This window comes from Poeciliopsis prolifica, unplaced genomic scaffold (assembly GCF_027474105.1).
Source record: "Poeciliopsis prolifica strain line A6 unplaced genomic scaffold, Auburn_PproV2 SCAFFOLD028, whole genome shotgun sequence".
Classification (NCBI taxonomy): domain Eukaryota; kingdom Metazoa; phylum Chordata; class Actinopteri; order Cyprinodontiformes; family Poeciliidae; genus Poeciliopsis; species Poeciliopsis prolifica.
In genome coordinates this window covers 4,804,364-4,829,689 of record NW_026562403.1, presented here as the reverse complement: position 1 = coordinate 4,829,689, position 25,326 = coordinate 4,804,364, and the positions used below count along the sequence as shown (strand labels likewise).

At 41.7% G+C, this 25,326-nt stretch overlaps 1 protein-coding gene across 1 annotated transcript in view; it reads right to left on the bottom strand.

The window, feature by feature from the left end:
- Positions 1-991: 991 nt before the first annotated feature.
- The window catches only part of fam222aa (family with sequence similarity 222 member Aa), a 67,231-nt gene continuing 42,896 nt past the window's right edge, over positions 992-25,326 (bottom strand). Inside the window, exon 3 of the mRNA XM_055048924.1 lies at positions 992-10,172. Coding sequence (XP_054904899.1) covers positions 8,713-10,172 — 1,460 coding nt within the window. The 3' untranslated portion in view covers positions 992-8,712. The remainder of the gene's footprint in view (positions 10,173-25,326) is intronic.

Sequence of the window (25,326 nt, the reverse complement as noted above, 5' to 3'; positions counted from 1 at the left end):
GTAGTGTATAACAGCAAAACAGAAGAATATGCATTCTGCCACTTCTTCACTCTGTTACCCTAAATAAAATCCAGTGTTGCCAGTTGTTTTAGTGCCACAGCCAAAACGTAAAAGCTTGTTTGCAGTTCGGGACACAGCAAACAGAGATGCTTTTCTTGAACATGGGCAAGGAAACAGGAGTCGTTGGGTCGGTGAATGGAGCGACATAAAGATCATGAAGTAAAACTATTTGAGGCTTTAAAAGACTTGAGAATAGAGTTTGATGTTTAACTTCCAGCAGGACGACCATAAACATTGAGCCAGAATTACAGTAGAACGGTTTAATCAAAGCATAAACCACAGCAAGAAGAGGTTGAAAAATGTATTGACTCTCATTGTGCTGAACACATTTGGAAGCCACAACTTTACTATTTTTATTAATGTAGATTTTTATAAAAAGTTAATTTGTAGATGTTGCACCCTGTTCCCTCCTTGTCACCATTATAGACTACTTTGTGTTGGTCTTAAACATTGATCCCACTGGAGTTTGTAGTTGCCAAGTGATAAAATGCGAAAACAGATCAAGACGTATGAATTCCTTTGCAAAGCTTTGTGTTGCAAAATATCTAGAACAGCAAGCTGCAGTTTGAGCTCCCATTGCTGAGGTATCGGGTTTGAAAAATAGGATACTGCACCTGTTGTTTCTGGAGTATTTGCCTCTTCTTGCCCACATATGTAAATTGCATTCTTAGTAACCCAACTTCCTTTTTCCTCTGCCTCCAAAGCACAACCCAGAAAATAAAACCATTTCTGTCCCTCGTTTTTCTGCCTGTGTTTTCCTGAGGTGAGGTTGTTACGGCTGTAAAGGTGGAGGAGGTCAAGTGAACAACAAGATTGTCGAGGTGGGCATATGGCGGTGAAGTGCAGAGGCAATCCTCAGACTAATGTGCTTACCTTCATTTATCGTTCCTGTGCCTTGAGATGTGAATAAAAGAAAGAAAGAAGACGGACGTAGAAGTCATCTGCTTTATTTCCTTATGTCAAACATTGTACATAAGAGAGGAAAGGTCAAATGAAAAACAGCCAATCTACATTAAAGTAAAGAAACTCCAGTCCTGAGATTGACAAAAAGCAGGGAGCAGAGAAAATGTCTCCTGTGATGGTTGAGATGGAGGAGTGACTGTGGCAGTTTCAGCAAATTGAAGATGATGGTTGCAGATCTGGAGAGGGTAAGCCGTCACTGCGATGCTTGGCTGTAGGCACATTCAAAAGCTGAAAACCCCCGCGACTAAAGGATTTTACAGCTTTTCTTTTTATATTCAGACTTCTTTTTCGAAATCTAAGACTCGTATATCATTATTGTTTGAAAAGAAGAAAGAAGCATTGTACTCTTTACATTTTTTTTCATCCTGAGGAGACAAAACCATTTTTTTTTAAAACACAGTACTGCAGGGAAAACAATAAGAGAGATGCTTTATAGATTTCCCATTTCCATATATATTATTTTCTCAAGGTTGCGGCACCCTCGTACTTTGGCAGCGTTGGTGCACTTGAGATCATCTGGGAAAAAAGACGGAAACACAGAAACTGCCTCACAAACTGTAAAAAGAATCCAAAGAGAGAGAAAGACAAAAGAAGGCAAAATCCTCAGACTTTTTGCGTTTAGATTGGATTCAGTAACAGACCGGCTGTGCAGACCAGATGAATATGTGGAGGTCATAAGCTTTTTCATTTAAACATAGACAGAAATAAAACGGGTGAAAACACCCTGCTGTGAAGTTGTGGTTTTAGGGGAGAAAAAAATTCAGCTTTGTGTGTTAAGTTTTTTTCTTTTTCTTTTTTTTTTTTTTTTTTTGCCCGTTGGCACAGTTTATAACAATTATATTTAACATCTGTTGTGTTCACATCTGTCCAAAGAATGGCTCGTAGCAGACTCTAACTTATAAGAGACATTACAATGGGGTGCACAATGAAAACACAGATATTTTAAAAAATGTATGACATGATCTCATCCAGTACTGTTTGATTATAACAGCTATAATATTTTAATCATTTAATTATTGCACATTTGAAGTGGATCCCTAAAGAAAAGCAAAAATATTTTTTTTTAAGTGCTTAACATGCAGAATATCATCAAATTACCATTTTGACCTAATTTTCTAAGTCTAAACAGTTTGTGATATACATTTTTAATCAGCACTTTTAGATACATTTTCTTCTTCTTCTTCTTATTATTGTTATTGTCTTTTGATTGTTGTTAAACAATTTAGTGAAACTGTACAATTAACAGCAGAACAAAAATTCACAGGTATCTGAGCAGTTTTACATGCTACCTGATTTTAAATTTAGAAATTTAGATTTGCTGTCTTCATCGTCAGACAGAAAGATGCCACTTGCACCGATCGAAGTAAAGTCCTGCCTGCATGCACTCTCGGAAGAGCTGAGACGAAGCAGCTGAAGGTCTGTCTCTCAGAGGCGATTCGCTCACGCCTGACACATCCATAGTTAGCTGCTTGGATAGCAAGTCTGTAGTTTACAAGCAAATCTTAGCATTTGCTGTTTATAGTCAGTGTTAAATTACAAAGAATGATGGGCAGAGAGCGTTTAATTTCACTTTTGTTTTTTGAAAGAAAAATTTCCTAAGAGTCTATTTTTTTTTCTCTTGATCAAGGAAAAGTGTAAAACCCTCTTTCAGCCAGATGACAGACAATGTGCAGAAACACGTGTGGGAGGGGCAGGTTTTTCTCCATTGAGCCTGAGAAAAAAAAAGTCACTTTTTCTGTTGGCAGTAAAGTGGTATCTGTTTTAAAACTATAGGAACTTCACTGTAGCTTCTGAAAACCTTGGCGCCACTAACAAGCCCATGCCTTCACATTTTTAACCTCAGAGATTTGTGAAGAAAAACAACACATCTTCAAAGACACATAGTGCAACACAGCTTTTGCTGGTGGTTTAGAGACACAATTCTCTCCAGGACTGTGTGAATTATTGATGGAAGTGTTTTCCTGCCAGGTATGAGGGAAACAGAGAGGACTGGTGTCATAAATTCATCCAACCTCAGATCCTAAGGAGGATCGAAGACAAGAGCCCCGATTGAGGAGGGACATGACTGGAGTGGACCTTCACCACACCCGTCGTGTGGAGGTTGGAGAAGCGCCGCCAACACTCCACAGGGCAAGCAGCTGCCTTTTTTTCTCCTCCACCACCACCCCCCTCGTTCCGAGAGCAAAAGAGCTGAGCCTGCTTCCCCCTTTCCTTCTCAGCAGTATTTAAGGTGCATAATATGCGACTATAAACCTTTACACAGGGCAAAGGTCTTAATGAACTTATTGGGATTTACTAAGGAATTTTTACAGCCAGCATAAGTCACTTTTCCGACACTTTGCCCTCCAACCATCCTCCATGAGCCTCTCATTGCCCTTGAAAACATGTTAGCAGTCAATAGCTTTCTGTAGCCTCAGAGATAAGCTATAGATTTAAATGTCCTCGATCAGAAGGCGGTGCTGCTGTGATTAATCATTTGCAGAACGAGATGAGTTGAAATGTTTCTCTGGTTAGTGAAAATAGAGGATTTCTCTCTGCAGAAAACCGAGACACATTAAGTCTCCAGTCAAAGATTTGAAGGAACATGTCAATTATCCTGATTACTAATGCTTTGAGGCTTTTCTGAGTCAAAAATTACCCGCATCCTTCATTTTTTTTCTTTTTATTCATTCCTTCTTTTCTCTGTCAGATTGCACAGGGCCCCTCAGTCAAGCAGGGAGCGAGAATGTATAATCCAACAGAAAACAAATCCCCCTCCATCAATTGCAGCCCGGCTTTTAAAACAAGCCTGGGCGCCATGGTGCGGCACTCAGGCCCTCAGAGATGCTGTGGCGTCTGTGATATAGCAACACCACCCGCCTCCCTCCCAACCACCACCTCCACCACTCAGACCCTGCTGTCCTCCCCTCCGACGCCAGCCAGACAGCCAGTCCTAACCTTCAGTTTGTTTAAGCGCCGCTGAACCCTGTTGGCCCTGGATGGAGGGGGGAGGTAGAGGAAGGGTGTGCTTTAGATAATGACCTGCCATATGCCACTCTGCCTCTGCAGCTGAGTGAGCCGTGGCTGGATCAGCCCAGGCACAAATCTATTTGAAATTTAATTCTATTATCCTAATATGAGCTGAGCGTTCCATTGTCCGAATGAGGAACAGAGGAGTGGAGCAGAGTTGCAGGGCTAAGATGCGTGCCTTCAACAGGGGCTCATTAATGTGTGTGAAGGAGCAGAGGGACAGACAGTTGGGAGCCTGCGCTTCAAGAAGAAGTGATCGGGGTGCATGCTGGACCAGCCTGGGTTGCATAAAAATGATTTGAAACTCTCATTTGTGCAGCCATTTTTGTTATGTTTTGCCAGAGCCTTTGAACTTTTCACGTCTCAGTCCCGCTACAACGCAAACCCCAATGTCTTTTAGACAATAAAGAAACACAAAGCAGCGGATAACTGGAAGAAAAATGCTACGTGTTTATCTTTTAAATACAATTCACAAAAGTGTGGTGTGTCTTTTGTATTTAGTTTCTTTTACTTCGATACCTCTAAGTAAAATCCAGTGCACATCATTAGGCGCACTGCAGATATGTGGAAGGATTTCAACTGTTTGTCCTCATGCACACTTGGTTGCTAAAAACTAAGACTGCACATCACCCTGGACACACCATTCCCAGGGTGAAACATGGTGGCAACAGCATGTTGTGGGGATGTATTTCTTCAGGGAAGCTTTGTATAGTTTGGGGGGAAGATGGAAAAAGACACAACAAGGTCTGTTAGAGATGGCAAATGTTTAGAGATCGAGGCTCACATCCCTGCATGACAACAATCCTAAACACACGGCCGACGCAAGTGGGTATGATCACAGGACTTCAATGTTCCCAGTCAAAGTCCAGACCAAAATCAATTTGCAAATATGCAGAAAGATTTGAATTTACAGAGGACCTGTGCAAAGCCTGGAGTATAAGTCTCCACACAGGGCTGACTCAGCTCTGAATGAGAATACACGACACACTTCTTAGAATTTCATTTATGCAAAACGTTGAAATCAAACCTTTTCTTTTCTCTTCACAACTGTGCACTAATTTGTGTCTATCGCACAAAACCTCCTAAAGTTTATGTTGTAATGTGGAAAGAAGTGAGTCAGTGATCTGATCTGCGTCTCTCTTCTGAAATCCCTTGTGATGGGTTTGATTTCGGTCGACTTTTTTGGATTAACAATCTTGAACAGCAATGTCCAGCAGCCAAGATGTCACCTAATGTTTCCATTGGCTGAGGAGGCCTGGTGCCTCAGATCTCCACCGGTGGAGGGGGATGGGAGAGACGCAGATGCTAGAAACTCCACTGCCTCAAAACATCTCCCTTTCCACCGCAACATCATGTGACGGGGTTTAATGCTTGGATGCAGAAGTCAAACGGAAAGGATTTGGGGATGGGACGTTTGTGTAAATCTGTCAAAATACTTCTACCACGCAGAAAATATGCTGGAATCAGACTGTGGCTAAAGAATTTGGCTGCTGAAACATAATGCATCTCTACAATGTTGAGATTTTGCTATGCAAATTTAAGCCAAGAAGCTTTTATTCTTCAAGTCTGAAAGATCTGTCAGCCATCAAAAACCTAAATCAGCCCTAGTTTGACATGTAAGGATGAAAGTTTGGGTAGTTTTTTTTTCATAAAGTAACAATGAGAGACATTAATTTCCTATTACACTTTTTAGTCTCCTCTGTTTTCTTCCATAATCCAAACAACAGTTTTATTTAAGGAAACAAAACAACTTTATCTGGCAGCACTGTTTCTCCTTTTCTCTCGGGATGGCCAAAGTCTAAACATTTAGAAAATCAATCAAAAATACAAGGTTCTAATCAATAAGGAATTGCACGTCAGATTACATTACAGGTCCAGTAGACCTACTACAACAAAGGCCCAGGATCCCACTGGCCTCCAGAGAGCAAATGTGAAGAAAATAATCACAGACTTCATAGCCAAGGTATGGCTTCTGAATATATTCTTAAAGGAATTTATTTTACACCTTAGAACAATCCAAAACAAAACAAAACAAAACAAAAAAAAAAACAGAGCTAAAGATTAGGGATGTGGTACATTGGGAATGTATTGAAAACTGTAGTTTACATTTTTTTTGGTGTAAGCTCAGAGAAAAAAATGTTAATACAGTCATTATAATTGCACTTCATAAATCTAGACCGATGCCAGTATTTCTCCACAACAAAGCTCCCCGTTCTCTCATTCTGTCCAGTTAATAAATTCAATTTGCCGCTGAAATTTGACTGACAAAAGAAATGCTAATTTAAGACCAGAGAGCCGCTGCACTGATACAATTTTTCTCACCCGCTCAGGTCCCACAAGGCAACAAAATATTGTGGTAATTTAAGTGCAGTACATTCGGGGAAATCTCACAGTCATAATGAATATTTCACCGCTCTGAATCGTCAAAGTTAAGACTGGCCTGAGCCAACTGCACCCCCACCCATAGCTGAAATGGGTAACAAAGAAAAAAAGACAGGGGATGATTGTTTTAGTTTTGTACTCGTTTGCAACAATAAAGTACCCCAAAAGTACGATCTAATTTGTTTTCACAGCTGCTGTAAGTGCAGCAATAAAGGAGTCAAATGACTCCACCTGCACAGAAAATCTAAAGCCTCCAATAAAAAGGAGCAAGTTATCTCCTGTACATAACTCAGTCATAATGTTTGTCATAATGTTTATGGGACTGCAGAATCAGTCGGTCAGTCTCACTGGAAAAGTCTGGTAATCACACAATGAAATGAAAAAGTCTGAGGATTTTGAAGAACGCAAACTAAGAAGGTACAAACACACATGCACTCTGCCGCATACACGCTTCAACATACAGCACCTTGTAAAGGCATTCCCTTTAACATTAAGACCATTTTACGTGTTACAAACACACATTTCAAGGCGTTTTATTGAGATTTTATGTGATAGATCAACACAAAGTAGAGCATGACTGTGACGTCAAAAGAAAAAGGTCAAATATTCTTGTGTTTAATTCCATTTCAGTGTACGTCATCTGCTCAAGACCTCATAAATGAGTTTTTTTTTTTTAGAACATTTGAACACAAACATGAAGACCAAGAATATAGCAGACAGGTCAAAGAATGAGTGATGGGCAATTTAGATTACAAAACAATATTCCTAATTTGCAAAGAGTCAGAGGACTGAGCAAATACGAGTAAATACGAGATCCAAGTTAATTCTGGAGGAGCTGTGGGGATCAAAATTTGGTAACAAGACAATTATTAGACATGTGCGCCACAAACTCTGTGTAAGGGTAATGAGAAGAAACCCTTTGCTGAAAAAAAGAGCAAAAATAAATCTCATCTGCAGTTTGCCAGAAGCTGTGTATGACACAATAAACATGCTCTTATGGTGGCAGCTTCATCATATGGGCATGGACAGAATAAGTATAATTTATTTGTAATAATAAAAAAAGTAAAACCAGTTCTCAATTAGGCACAACTTTGTGTTGATCTGAAACATGAATCAAAATAAAACCTCTGAGATTTGGGGGTCGACCAGTTAAAAAAAGCGAAAATGTCAAACGTCCCCTTTACAAGCCACCGTACACATAAGGTTATATCTGTTCCCTCCTAGTCACATTCTTCACTGTAACATTTCTTTTGTTTTTCGTATTTTTTGCAATGTTTTTTCTTTTAAATAAGTATTTTGAAATTTATTGTCGGTTCCAGTGTTGGTTAGGAAAAAAAAAAAAAAAAGAAAGAGCTCTCCGTTCAGGTTCTTCCAGAACCAAAGCAGCAACTCTGCCTCACATCAGAACATAAGAGACTGCAGCATCAGCTTGAGGAGGAAAATTTAAATCATAGTGACGAAAAAAGGAAAACAATAGAATAAGATAAAAAAAAAACACAGTTGAGACACTTTTCCTTGTAGCAGCCAATACATGTAATATACCTACAAATATATCAAACAACAAAAAATAGGTTCAAGTTTTTCAAGTTTCTTAAATATATCATATCCAAACTACCCAATTTCAAACTTCAAAGTTAACAAAATTCAAGCAGTGCAATTAATTTATCAATTATAACAGCAACAATAACTAATATTGTACAACCCTTTTAGATTCAACCTGGTGATCCTTTTTATAAGAACACCCTAGAACTGCTAGTAATCCTCTGTTTTTTTCAGCACTTTTCTGTACGCATGTACTGTTACTGACTTTTGGGTTTTAAAAGCAGCCCTAAGCGCTGGCCCTTTAAGACCATTTCAGTGACAACCTACACAGTAGCTTCATCCTTAGTATTTGGAGAGGAGATACAAGTGGCGTATGCACTTCATGTCAAGCTATGATTCTCATCAAAAAAACTGTTTAAGAAGATAAAACAACAAAGCAAAAAGAATAAAATAAAATAAAATATTAATCCAAAAATCCTATTGGCAAACCACACAATGGAACATCAGGAGAATCTTGGAATCCCTTTTCCATCCCGCTGGCAGTAACTACTACCTTTTGTGTTAGGGATCCCCCACAGCCTGCTTTGAAACCAGAAAATCTGCGGTTACACAGCACAGCAACTGCTCTTCTCTAAGATGCCACGATCGTTAAAGCTGTGGCACTCAAACAGTCCCGTAACATCTCTGTCTTGATTTTCTTCATAAATTCACAATTCTTGATTAATTTCCTCCTCTTCTCCCTCCCACCCGTCCGTTCTATCTGTAAACAGGAAGGCGGATGTGTGCATGCTGGTGGTCCAACAGCCGCGGCACCGACACAGTCTCGTACCCTTTGCCGAGCATCTGCTCCTTGATGCAGGGCGGGTGGATGTCGTTGATCAGATACTCCAGAGACTGCAGGCTGCTGCTCAGCACTGAGGTGTTGCACAGGCTCTTGCTGGGCAGGCTGCAGCACAGACCCCCACCGCTGTCAACGGCAGGGTGGTGGTGGTGATGGTGGTAGTGGTGATGGTGATGAGGGTAGCCCATTTCTCGGTGGCCTGTCGCCGGGCCTCCCGCAGAGGTGCCCAGCAGCTCCTGGGGGTTGTAGCAGTCACTGTCGGGCGTCACCAGCACACTGTTCCACGGTGGTGCAAAGTACTGACCCACTGAGAAATTCCCGTGCATGCCCACACAGTTCAAAGGGGAAGAGCTGACTTTGTCAAGCCCGCCCCCACCGCTGGCACTCGCTGTCAGGTGGTAAGGTCTGGAGGAGGAGGAGGAGGACACCTGGGCTGCCATGATTCCCCCACCTGGAATACAGGTTTCGGGGGACTTACTGATGGCGCCCCCTCCGCCGCTGCCTCCGCTGTACATGCGGAGGACGGCCTGCTGTTGTTGCTGCTGTTGGTGTTGCTGCTGTTGTTGTTTCTGCCACAGGATGTAGTCCATACCCTCTGCATACACGCCGCTTTTCATTACTTCTGCACTTTGCGCTGGCAGCCCTGATCCCGTGTACACCATGTTAGCCTGGGGACCCATTCCTACGACATAGCCTCCACCCGAGGAGCTCGAACTGACCCCCATAACTGCTGTGACCTGCTTGGAGGGGCTGGAATTTGTTGGTGCAGTGGAAGCCCCCTGACACACCTGCTGCAGGGCCTGAGCCTGGCAATGTTGGTTGATCTGATAGATGATACTCTGAATGGAGGGGAGATTAGACTGTGCAGGCAGGGACAGACCTCGGCCCCCGGTTACAGGAATCACAGAGCCAGCCACAGTGACATTTGGGGGTACTGAATGTCCAGAGCCTTCTGGAGGCTTTGAGGGCCCAGAGTGGTATATCATTTGGCCATGACTGCTGGCTAAAGTGCTACTATTGGGGGGTGGATAGGGGGCCACAGCTATGTGAGCTGGAGAGAGCTTAGTTCGTCTGCCTTCTGAGTTCTTGAGAACACCTTTGGAATGACCAAAGGTGGATGATGATGATGATGAGGACTTGACAATGGCAAGGAGACCCTGGTACCCTCCTGTGTGGAGATGAAGGTAAGGGCTGTAGCGCTGCCCTGTGGTATCATATCCGTTCACAGTCCGGTTAAGGTGCTTGTGCTGGGGAACCCTGATGTTGGTGGGGAAAATCTTGATGGACAGTGGGCTGTTCGCCGTCTTCTGAGCATAAGCATCGAGTTCTGCTGCTGTAGGGTACCGTGAGGAAGGTGAAGGTACCACCAGGTCACCTGAAAGACAAAACAGAACAAAAAAAAGTAAGAACACGTGCAGATCTCAAGGGGACAAATGCAGAAAAATGCTGAAGTGAGATTTATTTTTGAACGTTGGGAAATTTTGTGACCCCAAATTCCTGTGAGGTACTACTGAGTCAATAAAAATAATGATATAATGACAACCCAATCAACAGCCAACATATTGCTTTTGTGAACTGATTACCCTGCTAATAGCAGATTGTTGTGCTTGCATATGCTGTATAAATAGCTAAAATATTTTGCACTGTAAGCAGATTTCCTTGAAAATGGCTGTTAAATGTACAAGATTTTTGCAGCTGCTGGAAGATTTCTTTCTGTTTTCAATAAAATCCTCAGATTATATTGCAAATTTTTGTTTGAAAAGTGTATGTGATAGCATTTCTACTTACATTATGATACAGTGAGAAGCTCATATCTCGTCGGAATCATATAAAAGAGAAATTTGCGAGCCATGAGGCATCGTATTATGTTAATTACAGATCTATAAAACAAAGGTGCACAAGCAACAAATGGGCTGCAAAGTTTTTCAGGCTTGGCATGTTTTATGAATTTTAAGACCACCGTCTCGAGAATTTTATTAAGCAGATACACTTCAGTAGAACCCAAACATAGTTATAAAGCAGCAGATGAGGACTGGCATTCATCAGGATGCTCCTTCTTTCTTTCCATCTCATTTTCACATCCTGATGTGGATGTACATCCCTAGACAAATGAATCTTTTTAAAAACTCATTCTGTCAGAGCCTGCTACCTTAGGCGCTTGTTAAATCAGTGCATTGTGGAATTAATTTGGACTCTCTTCAGTGCTGAATTGGGTTAGCCTTGGTACCAGGCACGAAGGGAGGAAAGGGGAGGGAATAAAAGCTTGTTTAATTGAAGTGGCACATTTTAGATTTATAAGTGGAATCACTTACTGGGTCTTACCCTTGGCAACTGAGTTTTCTCATTCATTCAATCCAGCAGAACTGGGTGGAGAGACCCCCACAAAGAACCAATTAAAGGTCAACTGGGACTTGCAAACTTGGTTAAGGAGAATTGGACAAAATATAGCCCAATAATGAATGATCAAGTGATGATTTTTTTTTAACAGAAGTAGGTAAATTGAATTTTTAAAATAGACAGAGACAGCTTTGTTGAAAAAGACACCATATTAAAGTTCAGTTTCTTCAAAACACAGCTTGAAGACCTTAGTTGTATTTAAGCATCCAAAATGACGTCATCATACTCCTTAAACAAATGTCTCAATCAAAAAGTGCATCCTAAATCAGATTAATTGTGGAAACCGATTAGCTATGAGTTACACTCTTTAGCTTAGCTGCTCTTGGCAATCTGTCTGTTTTTTGACATCGGTCTGAGGAAAGTTGAGCTCTTTTTTTCAGCTGTGAGATGTTTCACGGTTTTCTTGTCCATTTCAAGTCATCTGAAAGATTTGGTTCATAACTTGGTTCAGGACTTTTTGTGAAGTTTCTTGTATGTCATTGTCATTGTAAGATTCCAGCTGTGCTTAAGACTGAACTTTTTCACACATGATTTTTGTTTCAAGGACCGTGTAGTTTTTATGGCAGGGTCTGCAAGGGTGACCTAACCAAGTCCTGCAGTAGCAAAGCATCCTCAAACCATGACACTTTCACCTGCGTACCTTACAGGTGGTATGATATTTTCTGTTCAAATATGTCCTCTGATCTGACCTCTAAATATTTTAGATTTATAAGTGGAATCACTTACTGGGTCTTACCCTTGGCAACTGAGTTTTCTCATTCATTCAATCCAGCAGAACTGGGTGGAGAGACCCAGTTGAGTGTAAACTCATCTGTCCAAAGAACAGGAACAGTGCTCACCTCTGTCTCTGTTCTCTAGTGCAAACATTAGTCTGGACATTATGGATGTCATTTTTGAGAGAAAACATTTCCACCCCTTTTCTGCACAATTTAAAGTTGTGCTGTTGCTTTGTGATTTTATAGGGATACACTTTCATAAAAAATCCCTAATAAAAAAGTCATGATTTAATTATGTGCACCTGATGTGATAAACCTGTGTAATTCCAACCCTCTGAATAGAAAAAAATGTCAGGATGTCCCAATTTCTTCCTTGCCAGAAATAACAATTCTGGCAAGAAATATTTAACACTTTTTTCTTCATTTTCTGAGCTTTGTTGAAATTGATATTAAATATGCCCAAACATATGAGATAAAAAGATAAATGCTGTCATAGGACACTTTATTTTTTTCTTTTATGACTGCACCTTCCAAAATGAGTCCTGCAGGAGGAAAATCTATTATTTCAATTACGAGCACAGACTAGCATAAAATTGACCTTAACATGCATCCGAGATTAGCTTTAAAATATGAAACAGAGAAAAGCCGAACATATAGCACCGTTAGGAGATTCGCTTTAAATCTATATGTAAATGCTCTGCTCTGTTTGAGCAAATTCTCAAATTCTATCCCGCACCGAAGGCTCAGAGAAGACTGACAGCAGTTCTTGGTCAGTGGACCAGTCCTTGGCCACAGTACGATGAGGTAGCAAACAGGAAAAATTGCAATTTCTAAAAAGCCCACCATGTGTCATTGTCTGGGGGCTGGGCACGGAGGTGAGGGGCTGCGGTGAGATTGGATTTAAATGACATTATTCAGGCAATTTCATGGCTACTTAGCTCAGTATAACAAAAAGCGTGGGGGTTGGGGAAAGGACTCAATTTACAAACAATATATCAGCTGCCACAAATGACTTGCAACCTCTTCAAAAATGACATTTCGATGCAAAAAAAAAAAAAAAAAGCTCAAAAATTAACCACCATAACAACAGTCAGCAAATGTCCCGGCTACCTGAGGCGTCTGTGACCGGGACGCAGTCCATTTCCTTTCCAATAGCAAAACCACTTTAAAGAAACTCCACAGCCAAGTAGTCACAATTCTCATTTCTTTGCTCCCATTCCAGATATCATGGGGAGTTCATTTCTACAACCCTTTGGGACTCCAACTGTGAAAATGATTAAATCTACAAGATCCATATCATAAAAAAAAAATGAATTAGGCTGAATGCTGTGAATATCCAAACTAAATTTATGGACAGACTGGTCCAGTGGGTTCATCAAAACATACACTCTGAAATTCACACAAAAATACATCAGATTTGACCTTTAACCAACACAAAATGCTTTTCCCCAGGTCTTAGAGAAAAACAAACCATTGGTTGTATTTAAATTCAGCAAAGGGTTCAAGACACATTTGGAAGTGCATATTGCTGATGAGCTGAGTTCCGACGCCAGAACCAACAATTGCTTGTCTCAGAGAAAACCCCCAACCAAAACACAGTTTTTTCCAAGATTTCTGGCATGTCAAGCGAAAAGACATGAGCAGACCTTCAGTTTCTGATTTTGGAAGGTTTTCAATTCTTTCTGTTCTCTAGACCAAAGAAATTTAGAACTGAGAAGGTTAATTTAAAAAATGTACAAAATGTGCGTGTGTCTTTTTTTCCAAAAAGAGAAAAAAAACACATGCAAACTACAGGGATGTGTAAGTGACAGCAGGAATGTTATGTGAAAGAAGAAAAACCAAAGGGATATGAACATTTATTGAATTTGAGTTTGTTGGGAGCATTGATGGTTATTCAGTCTAGCAGCTGCTGGGTGGAAAGACCTATGATAATGCTCTCTTATGCAACAAGAGTAAATATCATTTGATAAAATTATACAGCAAGAGTGGCCAATAAAACCCATGAAAAATGTTATGCCTTTATAATCAGTTTTATCCTAAACATTCATTCCTTTGTAAAATTTATTATAAAGGAATAAATTTGTAATAAATCTATTACAAATCATAACAAAGATCATCTTTGTTACGATCTGAACAAAGACATTGTTCATTTCCACTGTCGCCACATGCCTGCTAAGGTGGGTAGATTTCTGCAGAATCAGTGACTTTATAAAATCAGCTGATTTCTTTGATATAAGTAGAATCACAGTGAAATGTATGTAAATGAAGTGAATTGAGTCTTTTTGGCTGTGTTCACCTGATTTTTGTGAATAATCTGCATCTGTTTGCTGTGTAAAGTCTCTCGAGATCACATTTGCTGTGAATTGGCTCCCTGTAATACAACTAAACTAAATTGATTGGTTCATATACCGTAATAGCATAACCAGACTAAACCTTCAGATCTGTGAAAGCGCACCAGTAACAGTAAATAAACTTTAATCAGATTGAGGATGACATCCTAATGGGCTGGTATGAGTGTGCCAGACCCACCAATCTGAGGTCTAACCAACCTCGGTGAGGCGCAGCCCTGCTTCCCCCGGTGACAGCAGTGTCATTTGCTTTGATGTTCTGACTTGCAGAGGAAACTGACAGAAGACTTATTTCATTTGCTCAGAAGAGAGAGAGAGAGAGAAAAAAACATGCTCGTTTCAAAGCATATTGCGGGTCCACATGCAAATGGAAAGGCAGCATTTTTTTTTCTGATCTTCTTTACACGAGGGCAAGAAAAAAAACATCTTTGATCATCACATGGTCTAAATGAGGAAAGATATTTGGCTTTCAGGCATATCAAGGGCCCATGCCCTGCCGCCCCTGCGAGCCCCCAGCTGCAATATGCCCATCATTTCACCTAATTACTGCCACATGAGGAAAAAAAAAACTCTAAAAAAGCCAGGAAATTCATTAAAGGGTAGCTAATTCTATTCCTTCTCACTCACTGAGCTCTATATTTTTCATGCCTGTGCCTGTGTTTCTTCTGAGCGAGAGGAGACAGCCCCTCTCGCTTCGTCTTTTCCCAGCTTGGCCCTTGTTTGTCAATAGGCAGAGCCTTTGGCACACCAACCTGGCATCAAAGGGCTTCACACTTCACAGGCCACAGGGATTAGAGGCCTTTCAGGCCTACAAAACCCATCTCAGCTCCACAAAGGCTTCCGGTTATTAGAACCCACAAGCATAAAGCAACAGGAGGAGGAGGAGGAGGCAAATGAGCATCTGGATGCTTCTGATTCCCGCTTCCTCCTGAAAAAAAAAGTTCCATGGAGAAAATTTTATAGCAAAGTTGATTACAGTAAGTATGGCCACAAACCAAAGCATATTTCACTCTCATGCACAGGCTGTTATAGAGCCTGTGTTTGATGTGCCGAACCTCCACATCTCTCTCCTCCAGAGCTTTAAGTCTATAAGTGAAGACACGGAGGTTAAAGGAGAGAGTCTCTTCTTAGGCAGCCACTCTGTGACTTATTGGTTTAGGCAGTAGATCATAGCACTGAGCTGCAGCATACAGATGGTGCTGCCTGATAAACACCCTCTGAGGCAGCCAACGTTTATGTGAGCCCTCAGCTTCTCATAAGGTAGGGGGTTTCCTGCACCTGTGCACACTCTCTGGTGTGGCAGTGCATGCAGATATAATGCATAAAAACTATGAGAGAGAGAGAGAGAGAAAAGGGTATAGACACACATGCACACAAAGATCTGCATCTGCATTTGTGTCTCATTTGCCATCAGTGGAGCATGTTGTTATCCTCTGCTCAGAGCTCTCTCATGAAATGTAGGGCAGGGACAACAACAGGTGCCTGTGCGGGCGACAGCCTGCAATGCCTCCTGGGCTAAATGCTTCACACTCGCTTCATTTCAACATGCGACAGCCTTGTAAGGATTAATTATTTCCCCTGAGGATGGAAGAATATGCTTTTCCCTTCCTTAGAGCAGGAGGCTATGTGCGCTCACAAGCACATGAAACAGCTTACAGGGCTCGAGTTGCTCCTGCAATAAGTGAAGGGGGGGGTAAAAAAAAGTTTCACATGAAAGAAATGTAAACAAGCCAAGCGTATGATTGAACTGCATTGGAGATTAGATAAAAGCTCAGGCAAACACATGCATTAGTTCTTGGAGATCACGCGCCAGGGAGCGGAGATGGCAGGGAGGCAATTAATGGGTTGACCTTCGTCCTTAATCACCCAGTGCCTGGCACACAATGCCCATGTGTCAGAGCAGCACATCTCTAAATGCCACCCCTCATTAGCACAATGCACACGGTAAGAGAGGGAGAGTGAGAGGCTATCTGTGCAGCGTTACACTCTCCAGCGGTCAGACACAGATAGCGGAGCAGCGATTGGATAATGCAGAGCCGGACTGAGCCGCAGTAGGCCACAATATGATCTAGAAATCCCATTTTATTTGTAGGATGGGCACTCTTCTTTCTCTCTTTCATTTTTTTTTTGATTGGCACGAAACTCCCCAAGCGCGACGTCCTTGGTGTACCCGGCACTGTCGCTGTGATTGCGTGGTGTGCCTGTGTGTATGTTCGCGCATCCGTGTGCATTCGGTGAAGGGGCTACCCAATTCTGAACACTCAATTAACACTCCTTTAATTAGCCAGCGGTACATTTTGAATTCTGATGAACTAATTTTCTCGGTGTGAGGGTGGAGGAGGCAGAGGAGGTGAGTGGAGGAGGTTAGCCTGGTAAAGATGAGGTCCACCGGGTACAAAACAGCAATAAAGAGACGAACTGGTTAGATTAGACTGTAAAAAATCCATTAAATTTGGTGCACTTCTTCCAAGTGAGAGGTCAAATTGTGTTGATCACAAGAAGCAGAGGCATAAAGGAGGACTATAAGAGGAGGGAGTAAGGTGATGTGAGGGGTGGAGAGAGTCATAGGCTGGACAAGAGTGGAGCAGCAAATCCAGGAGCCCAAGAATGCTTTGCATTTTAATTAGAGGTTTAAATGAATAAGCAGGAGTAAAACTGAACTACCTCTAACACCCTTGCTACCATTTATTAGTCTTCGAAGTATTTAAAAATCATGAGCTGCTTGAAGAAGTTTCTCCTTATTAGTGGAGGAAATGCTCTAAAACATCAAAAAGCCTTCAGGGTTTTCCCACTCACTCCTGCAGGCATGTATCCCTTCTTTCCTGCAGGCTTTGATCCCCCCTGACCACGTCCATGGTGAGCGAGGGGGAAGAGCGCTTGTTTAGATGAAGGGAGAGGACCCATACGGCTGAACTGCAATTAAGTTTTCACAGAAGAGCGAGCGTGTAATACACATTAACTTTGGCCAAACAAAGCAACAGAGCAGTCTGTGATGAGGTCGGGGCAAAAATCAGGAGCAGAGATGATCAGGAAGCTTTAGAAGAAGAAGAGGGTCAGGTTTTGTTTAATTTGCATGACACACTGGGAGCCATTTTCGTTTGAAGTCACCCATCACTGGTGAATGAGCCACAGCTTTTTGACTGCTCTATGTGTTGTGTCTCTTGCCATACCAATATTTGAACTAACGTCTTCATACAACATAAGATCTACTCAAAGTTCTGGTTGCAGAGTTTGGTTTAGTGTTTTTATACATATTGATATTGACTCTACCACTAACAGAAACTTTGCAACACTGTAATTAATGACTTAAAATCAATAATTAACACCTGAAACATCTTACAAAAGCATAAGTTTGAAAAATGTTCCATCACTAATATACCATATGCAATTCTAATGCTGCAAGTAACTGTATGGAAAGCAGTTATGCTTGGCAATTACCTTCCAATTGTGATAAATTTGCCATCTGGCTGCCAATAAGATATTCAGCCTGTTGGGTGGAGTTTCACTGAAATACATGCCCAGAGCTGACACAGATGGCAGCGCCCAAAGCTGCTAAAGGTCAAAGAGAATAACTTGCATTCATCACAACCACTCTCGTCAATGCAATTTTAAACAAAAGATATCACAGTCAAATTATTTCTTAATATTGTGTAACCCTTGAAGAGGTGCAAAGCGAAATCAGTGTGTGGCTGGGATTTTCAGATCAGTTTCCACTCAGAAAGTCAACATTTTTTTTCAGTGACTGAACACACCATGGGAGGCGCAGTTGGCAGGACTGTTGCCTTGCAGTAAGAAGGTCCGGGATTCAAATCCAAATCCATGGTCTTTCTGCATGGAGTTTGCATGTTCTCCCTGTGCAGACGTGGGTTACGTCCCACTGTCTCCTGCTTCCTCTGACAGTCCCGGTTAATTGAGGGTGTGAGGTACACCTGTACCTCGCCTTTAGCGGCACCAGTAGGGATAAGCTGGTAAGATAATGAATGAATGGATGGATGAACACACCATACCTAATCACAACACCTGTTGGTGTGGAAGTTGTTATGTCATAAAGAGTACTTAAAAACAATTTGCTCTGTTTTAGGCTATTGGACAAGGAAACCCAAGAGTTTGATAAACATTCTCCACAAGGGAATAGGATCAGAGACTGTCGCTAACTCTGTGTAATGCTAAACCTGATAACCATGTTAATAACTGAAATACAAGATGCAAAGGATAGTTGTGAAACCTTAATGTAAACAATTAGCAACCAGTCATGGTGAATAGCTGAAAAAACCCCAACATTTCAATGGTATTGATTACAGATTTAAAGTCTCATGGCAGTAGCAGAAGTTTATGAATGTATGAAATCTGGATGTTGGAGATGACTGCAAAACTGCCATTCGTGCATCAAATCTAAACCTTTACAATTGGGTCCCTTCAAGTGTGAAAAAAGTTTGACATGTCTACCGAGGGAAAACTGAACAGCATTGTCCCGTGAAGGAACCCTTGACCTGTTGCTATTGTTTACGTCTTAGCAGATAGGATCAGGGTCTGCAACATTGTGTCCCATCAACTGTTGGCCAGCACTAAAAAAAAAAAATGGGCTAGCAGGGGCAGCTTCATCTCCTGAACAATACCTGCCTTGTGCTAATGGAGGTGTCATCTGGCACAGGGCTGATTAGTCAGCGATTACAGCCATGCCTCAATAGCCGTGACAACTGCCGCAAACACAATGGGCCCTGATAGAGCCAGCTGTTTGGTCCTCTGCAATTAACCCTGCATCCCACTCGTCTCCGGCAGTGTGCTGCCTCTAATTGACTATTGGGCACACAAAGCAGGGGCTGTCGGCCAGACCCCCTGGACATGCTGCCTCCGCCCCTCCGCCGAGGTGGAGATGATAATAATAGAGGCGTCCCGCAGACTCAGCCGCCAGTCAATCAAAGCTTCGGCTCCCCACAGGAGCTTCCTGAGGAGCGAGGGAGCAAAAGGAAGCACATGTATGAGCCAGTCATCAACAGGGTAGAGGAGCCTCGCAGGGGGCAGACATGTTGAATATGCCCTCAACCAAAGTACTAATCAATTCAAGAGCACGTGAGGGGAAAGGAAACCCTGCTGCTTGCTTGATATCAGAAAAAGACATTTTTAGGAACATTCATCTCTCTCGCTTCAACTCAAGGTTGATTTTTTTGCGCAACAATGCAGGAACCGGGGGGAAAAAAAAATCAAGGCAATTATTTGTCGGGCTTTTGCTATCTATAATTGTGCAGATAAAAATCGAACTGCTGTGATTTCTCAGAGGATAGAGCTCTCTAAATTCAGCGGCTGCTTGTGTCATCATAATCATAATCATCAAACAAATGCTTATTGTAAGACGACATAAATTAAACCGAGGTCTCCGCACATCTCCCTCTGATTCATTTAATTACAGAGAGTTATGTTTTTAACTTTGTTCAGGGGAAAGTCTGCATTTTTCAACATCATTGACAAGACATTCTCATCAAAGCCCAAGTAAAAGTAGTAATAGTTGGGCATTGCTTTTCAAAACACGGTGCCATACTGCCTCCCATATTGGGCTCCTAACCTGCCAACACAAATAGCAAAGAGGATAATGAGAATGTTAAAGCAATCTGCACACTGATCCTTCACAGGCAAGCGGGCATGGCACAGCTTCAAGAATGGATTTATTCATTAAAATAGATTTCAAAAGAAGCTTGGACAAAACTCACAAACCTAATCTTTCGTTTCATTACAGCCAATCTCATCCCAGATTGGATCTATTTTCTGCACGAGCAGATGGAAGAACTATCAACCTGGGAGCCTAATTTGGGCTTCCTGCTCATAGATACTGCAGCATGAGGTCACTCGGTTGGCCTGCACTGAGGCAGCAGGGGGGTGAGTGTTGACTGAGGCACAGATAAAAGCCCACAGGTACAGAAAACAGGATTTTACCCGCAAGACCAGGTTTTAAATACAGCGCAACAGCAATTTTTCACATGCTGTCACGTCGGAATCACAAACATACATGTATGTTAATGGGTAATTATGTAATATAGACCAATACAATGTAGTCCATAAGTGAAAAGTGAAAATTTATGCAATTTTCCAAAGTTTTTTAGTCCCCTTTAATAAACAGGCTAGAGAAGAATCACTGAAGGTGAAGACAGCCAAATCTTCATACCACTTTCATGGTTCTTTTTAATAATACCTCAGAGAAAGTGTTGAAGTGGCTTTGTCTCTCACTCAGTAGAGCTTATTGTAACAGTACTGTTCCTCTTACACCTATTGCTGTGCACTGCCAGCCAGCATTCTGAAAGTAGGTTGCAACATTACTAACTTTTAAAAAAAATGTTTGGAAGTATTTTAGGCAATAAAAATATTTCTTCTTAATATTTGGAAACAGAAGGTGTTACAAAATCTTGATTTGTCATCGAAGAGGATATAACTAAACTTAGTTTCGACACATCAGTGTGCAGCAGAGGAGTAAAACTTTGATAAAGCACAGACACACACAAATAAACACAAGCTACATAAAATTAATGAAAATTATGAAATAACAAAATATTAACAGTCAGATAATGTTACAACAATAGTAATGAGTATGTTATAGATACCATAAAGTCATAACATGTTTATCTATGATCACATAGTAAATACATCATAGCGACCCAATCTGTAAACATCAACCTAAACCTGAAACATGGTATTGGCGTGTTGTAGGGACGTTATTCTGTAGCAGGGAACAGTGTAGTTGGTGTTGGTGGGAGGATGGATGGAGCCATATTCAGGGCAATCCTGGATTAAAACCTGTTAAGAGACTGAGAAGGCTTGACCTAGGGGCGGAGGTTCACCTTCCAGCAGGACAATGGCCTTAAGTAATAGAGCCAAAGCGACAATGGGATGGCTTAGATCAAAGTATTCCTTGCTTTTATTATTGTTGTTCAGAATGGCCAAGTCAAGTTTCAGATCTAAGTCCAACTGAGAATCGGTGGGAAGACTTAATTATTGATTATCATATATATCATACAACTTCAGATATCACATTGTAGAAAGTCTCCAAATGTACAAAACTGAAAGAGAGACGCAGGCCAAAAAATTGTGGCTCGACACTCAGGTGGGCTGAACACAAATTCGTGCCACACTTTTCAGATTTTAATTTGTACATGATATCATATCATATACCTTCCACTTCACATATTTCACCATTTACGTTGGTCTTCCAACACATAAAATCCCATTAAAATACTGTCTGTGTCCATAAACTGACAAAATTCTTAAAAGTTGTTAATAATCTTTATAAATGTGTTAAATTGGGTTGAGTACTTCAAGAAAGATGCTGGATAATGTTTCAAACCAAAAACCCATAATTAGTTGTTTGTTTTTTTTAACTTTAAAGGTTGCAACTCAGGAAATGTGAAATACAACACCACATGGACACTGTCATGTTTACATTTTCTCATTAGAATTTATCTCCGAAGCCAGATGTAACAGAATCAGCAATGAAAATTAATTAGCTGGTTTGATGTGGCTGCCTCATGCTCTTTCCAGACAGACCTGGCTTTTATGGGCTGTGGAGGAAATTACTGAGAACTGATTGATCCTGAAGGACTCTGTACATATGGTCTGGCAGACACACTTACACACACACACGCACGCACGCACGCACGCATGCACGCATGCACAGATAAATCCAACCAGTTCTCACCTTTTACCCACACCATGATAAAACCCGGAAACAATTTGTTCATATTCCATGTATTTACAGTAAATAGTACAGAAAAAAAGCTTATGTCTTATATTAAAGTGCACAAGAACTGATGCCTTCTGCAAGTCAAACACATACTGGGATATAAACTTGCATCCTCTGACCTCTAAAACACAGAAATTACACACAGCAGAATCTCCCTTTGGATGTTTCTTCCTGTTTTATTCTATCCCATCCTTCACGCTTCATGTCTGTGTTTTCTTTGTGCTTCTCTCAGGCTTCAAACCCCTTCTGTCTTTTCATCCCCCCACTCTTGTCTCTTCCTTCTCCCTCTCTGAGTAAGTGAGTTTCATCTGGGGTGCTTGCAGGGCGAAATCACCTCGGGGCAAACACTTTATTATCTGTAGTCAAAGCGTCACCACAAATACCATTCTACACACACAAGTGTCACTTTCCATTTGTCTGCGCTTGGGCTGCATTAGCAGAGCCCAGCCGGGCCCTGAGCCTCATCTCAAACGTGCCCACCGGAAGAAAGCTAACAGTGTGGGAACGCTCTCGTCCTGAATTCCTGCCCCATTAACACCTCTGACAGGACCGGGGCAGACTTACAGCCTGTCTGGGGAAGTGAGGCATTGTAATTAAACATAACTTATCGGATGACAAAAATCGAGTCGCATTTAGGCGGACATCTCATAATCCTGGTCTTAAATGTTAAATTTGAGTCAGCATTAGAGCGGACAACACCACAAGAGGCCACTATTCATTTTAATTACCAATGATCTGGCTGAGGGTCTGGCAAAGCCAGCAGCAGTGGGCGCTTTCTGTCTGCGTTGAGCCTCGGAGGAATGCAGGCCAGCAGCAGCAACAGCAGCCCCGTCAGGGCTTTTGTAGGACACCCGTACAAAACAACAAACACAAAAACTGGGGCAACTTGTTCACCTCACGCTTCATGAGCAAAATGTCTAAACAAAACCAAAAACGGCTAACTCCGTGCTTGTTCCCATGCTTGTCAACAGCAAAGCAAGAAAGAGAAAGAATTCAAAAAGTAAAATATGCACTGAAAATTTTACACAATCTCTTTCAACTTCCACCACTTTCACCAGACGTAATGTAATATACAGAAGAGGTGTATCTATTTAGAAAACAATATAAAATAAAACTCCCAAAGCTGTTTATTTAAGTGTTTATTTCTTTATTTTTTTTAGCTTAATTATGGCTCAAAGCTAATGATAACTCAGAGTTTGTTTTCTCAGAGAAGCAGAACCTTGCTTATGTTTAAAAAAGACTTTTTTTTGTCAGAATTGAAGGTTTACTGAAAAGTATATCCATGTACAGTAAAATATACTTGATAATACTTGATCTCTGCTGCATAAATTACTGTGTCAGTGCAGCGTGACCTGGACGTGTTGAGGAAATCCAGGTTGTTACGACAACAGTCAGGAAAGTTGATTGTGTCTCTCGTCTTCGTCTTTACAATATTGTACTTTTTCTGTGGGGTGCAGGTCAGCAGAGTTTATTGGTACTTGTAACCATGCGGGCAGAAGCCGAAAGAACTACTGGAAAATGTAATCAGCACATTCATAAAGATGCCAACAAAAAGAGGCATTAAGTGCTCTAAAATGTCCGAGTGGACGGCTGCTCTGACTTTGATGAAACAGAAGACCAGGAAGTGACATGGATCCCCAAATTATCAGTGAAAAAGATTTACTTTCATTTTCAACGAGGACGCTGAATCCCTGTCAATGTGATGCGAATCTCCCCAAAAAACTCTGGGGTTCACTTCACACTCCCCTGTTTTTCGTGTGACTTTTTCAACCACATTTTGTCCTTTCACTCAACTTTGCATTAATATACTTGCATCAAAGCTTTTGGTAAAGTCAAGTCAGAAGTCTTTCTCATTATTGTGTAAGTCAGAATATTTTGGTGCTCAAAATCGTTTTTTAATGTTCCTCCCGTTAATTAATCCAATTTTTTCTGAGAAACTGAACTTTGGGTATCCATTAGTTGTATCACATAATTGTCCAAATGAATGCTTGAACTATATCACTGTGCAATGAATGTACATATCTTCATTTAAGCTATAGGACGGATTGTCGAAATATACTTCTCAATGATATTACAATTCATTGAGATTAATCTGGAAATGAGAGACACTTTAATTGCAAAGCCGCTTACTGTTTAATCCTAATATTCTGCTATAGTGGGCTTATTTGAGTGCATGGCTTGGTATAGATTGTGGAAGGTAGGCCCCCCTTCCCGGCTTGTCTCTGACGAGGCAGATTCCTGGTCTGCCCTGGCCACCCTCATTGTACATACAGCATGGTCTGGATAGCAGAGCTTTATCAGCAAATACCCCTAGTCAGCACGAGCAGCAGGGCAGTTATGTGCTGCGACTGGCACACCAGCCGATATTGTCATGTATGATTAGGCCAGTGCTCATGAGCCTGTGAACTCATTCCCTTGGCATCAAAGTCAACGCCACCTCCTACCCTCCTCCATTTGTATCCCCACCTCTGTGCTGCCGTCTCTTCAGTCCCCTCGTTGTTCCATTTCACGTTTAGTCTCGCTACTTCGCAGTGAACCCAGAGTGAACTTCCTTGAAAGCTCTGCTCTGTTGAAAACAGATCCAAAGTGGAGCTAAAAACATCAGGGAGGACCGGTTTCATTTTCCAAAACAAATCTCTGCTGCTTAATTAACTCCATCCAGAGAGGTCAGCCTCAAGTCGCAGCTAGCCAGTGCAGCGGAGGAGCCGCTGGTGCCAGTTGTTTTGTCTTGGCACACCTCAGCAGATGACAAAGCTGATAGAGATCGAGCAGAACTGGAGACTCACAGGAGACAGACAAACCACGAGGTCAGTTATGGGAAAACATCAGTAGGAGGAAAGAGAGATTAAGGCGTTCAGTGAGGACACGGAGAACACCACAAAGCAAAAAGACAGAGAAAAGATTTGTGCCGGGTCCTCCTTGTCCTGCCTCTAGGAGCATATCCCACGCTGTGATACAAAGGGAATGTGTGTAGAGCCGAGAGCCAGCATCGTTCTCAGCCGTGCACAAACCTAAATGGACATGGCAACAACACAAACATGCTCACAGGTTTGGAGTAAAAGACCCCAGAGGTGGAGATAGCAAGGGCATGCAGAGATAAGAGTAGGAACTAGTGCAGAAAGGAGAGGGCGGTAAAGTGTGTTGGGGGGGAGGGAGAGTTGAGGGGAGGCTGCAGGCGCCCAAGCAGGGCTGTCAGACTGGAGGAAGTGCTAGTGTGCAGGCCTGCAGGTAAATGGAAGAAGAAAGGCGCCTGCAGGCTGCCCCAGGCAAGCCTGGGCCCTTCTGTTCTATCATTTAGGAGACAAGTCCTCCACTGATTCCCAATTAATATTTAACACCGTG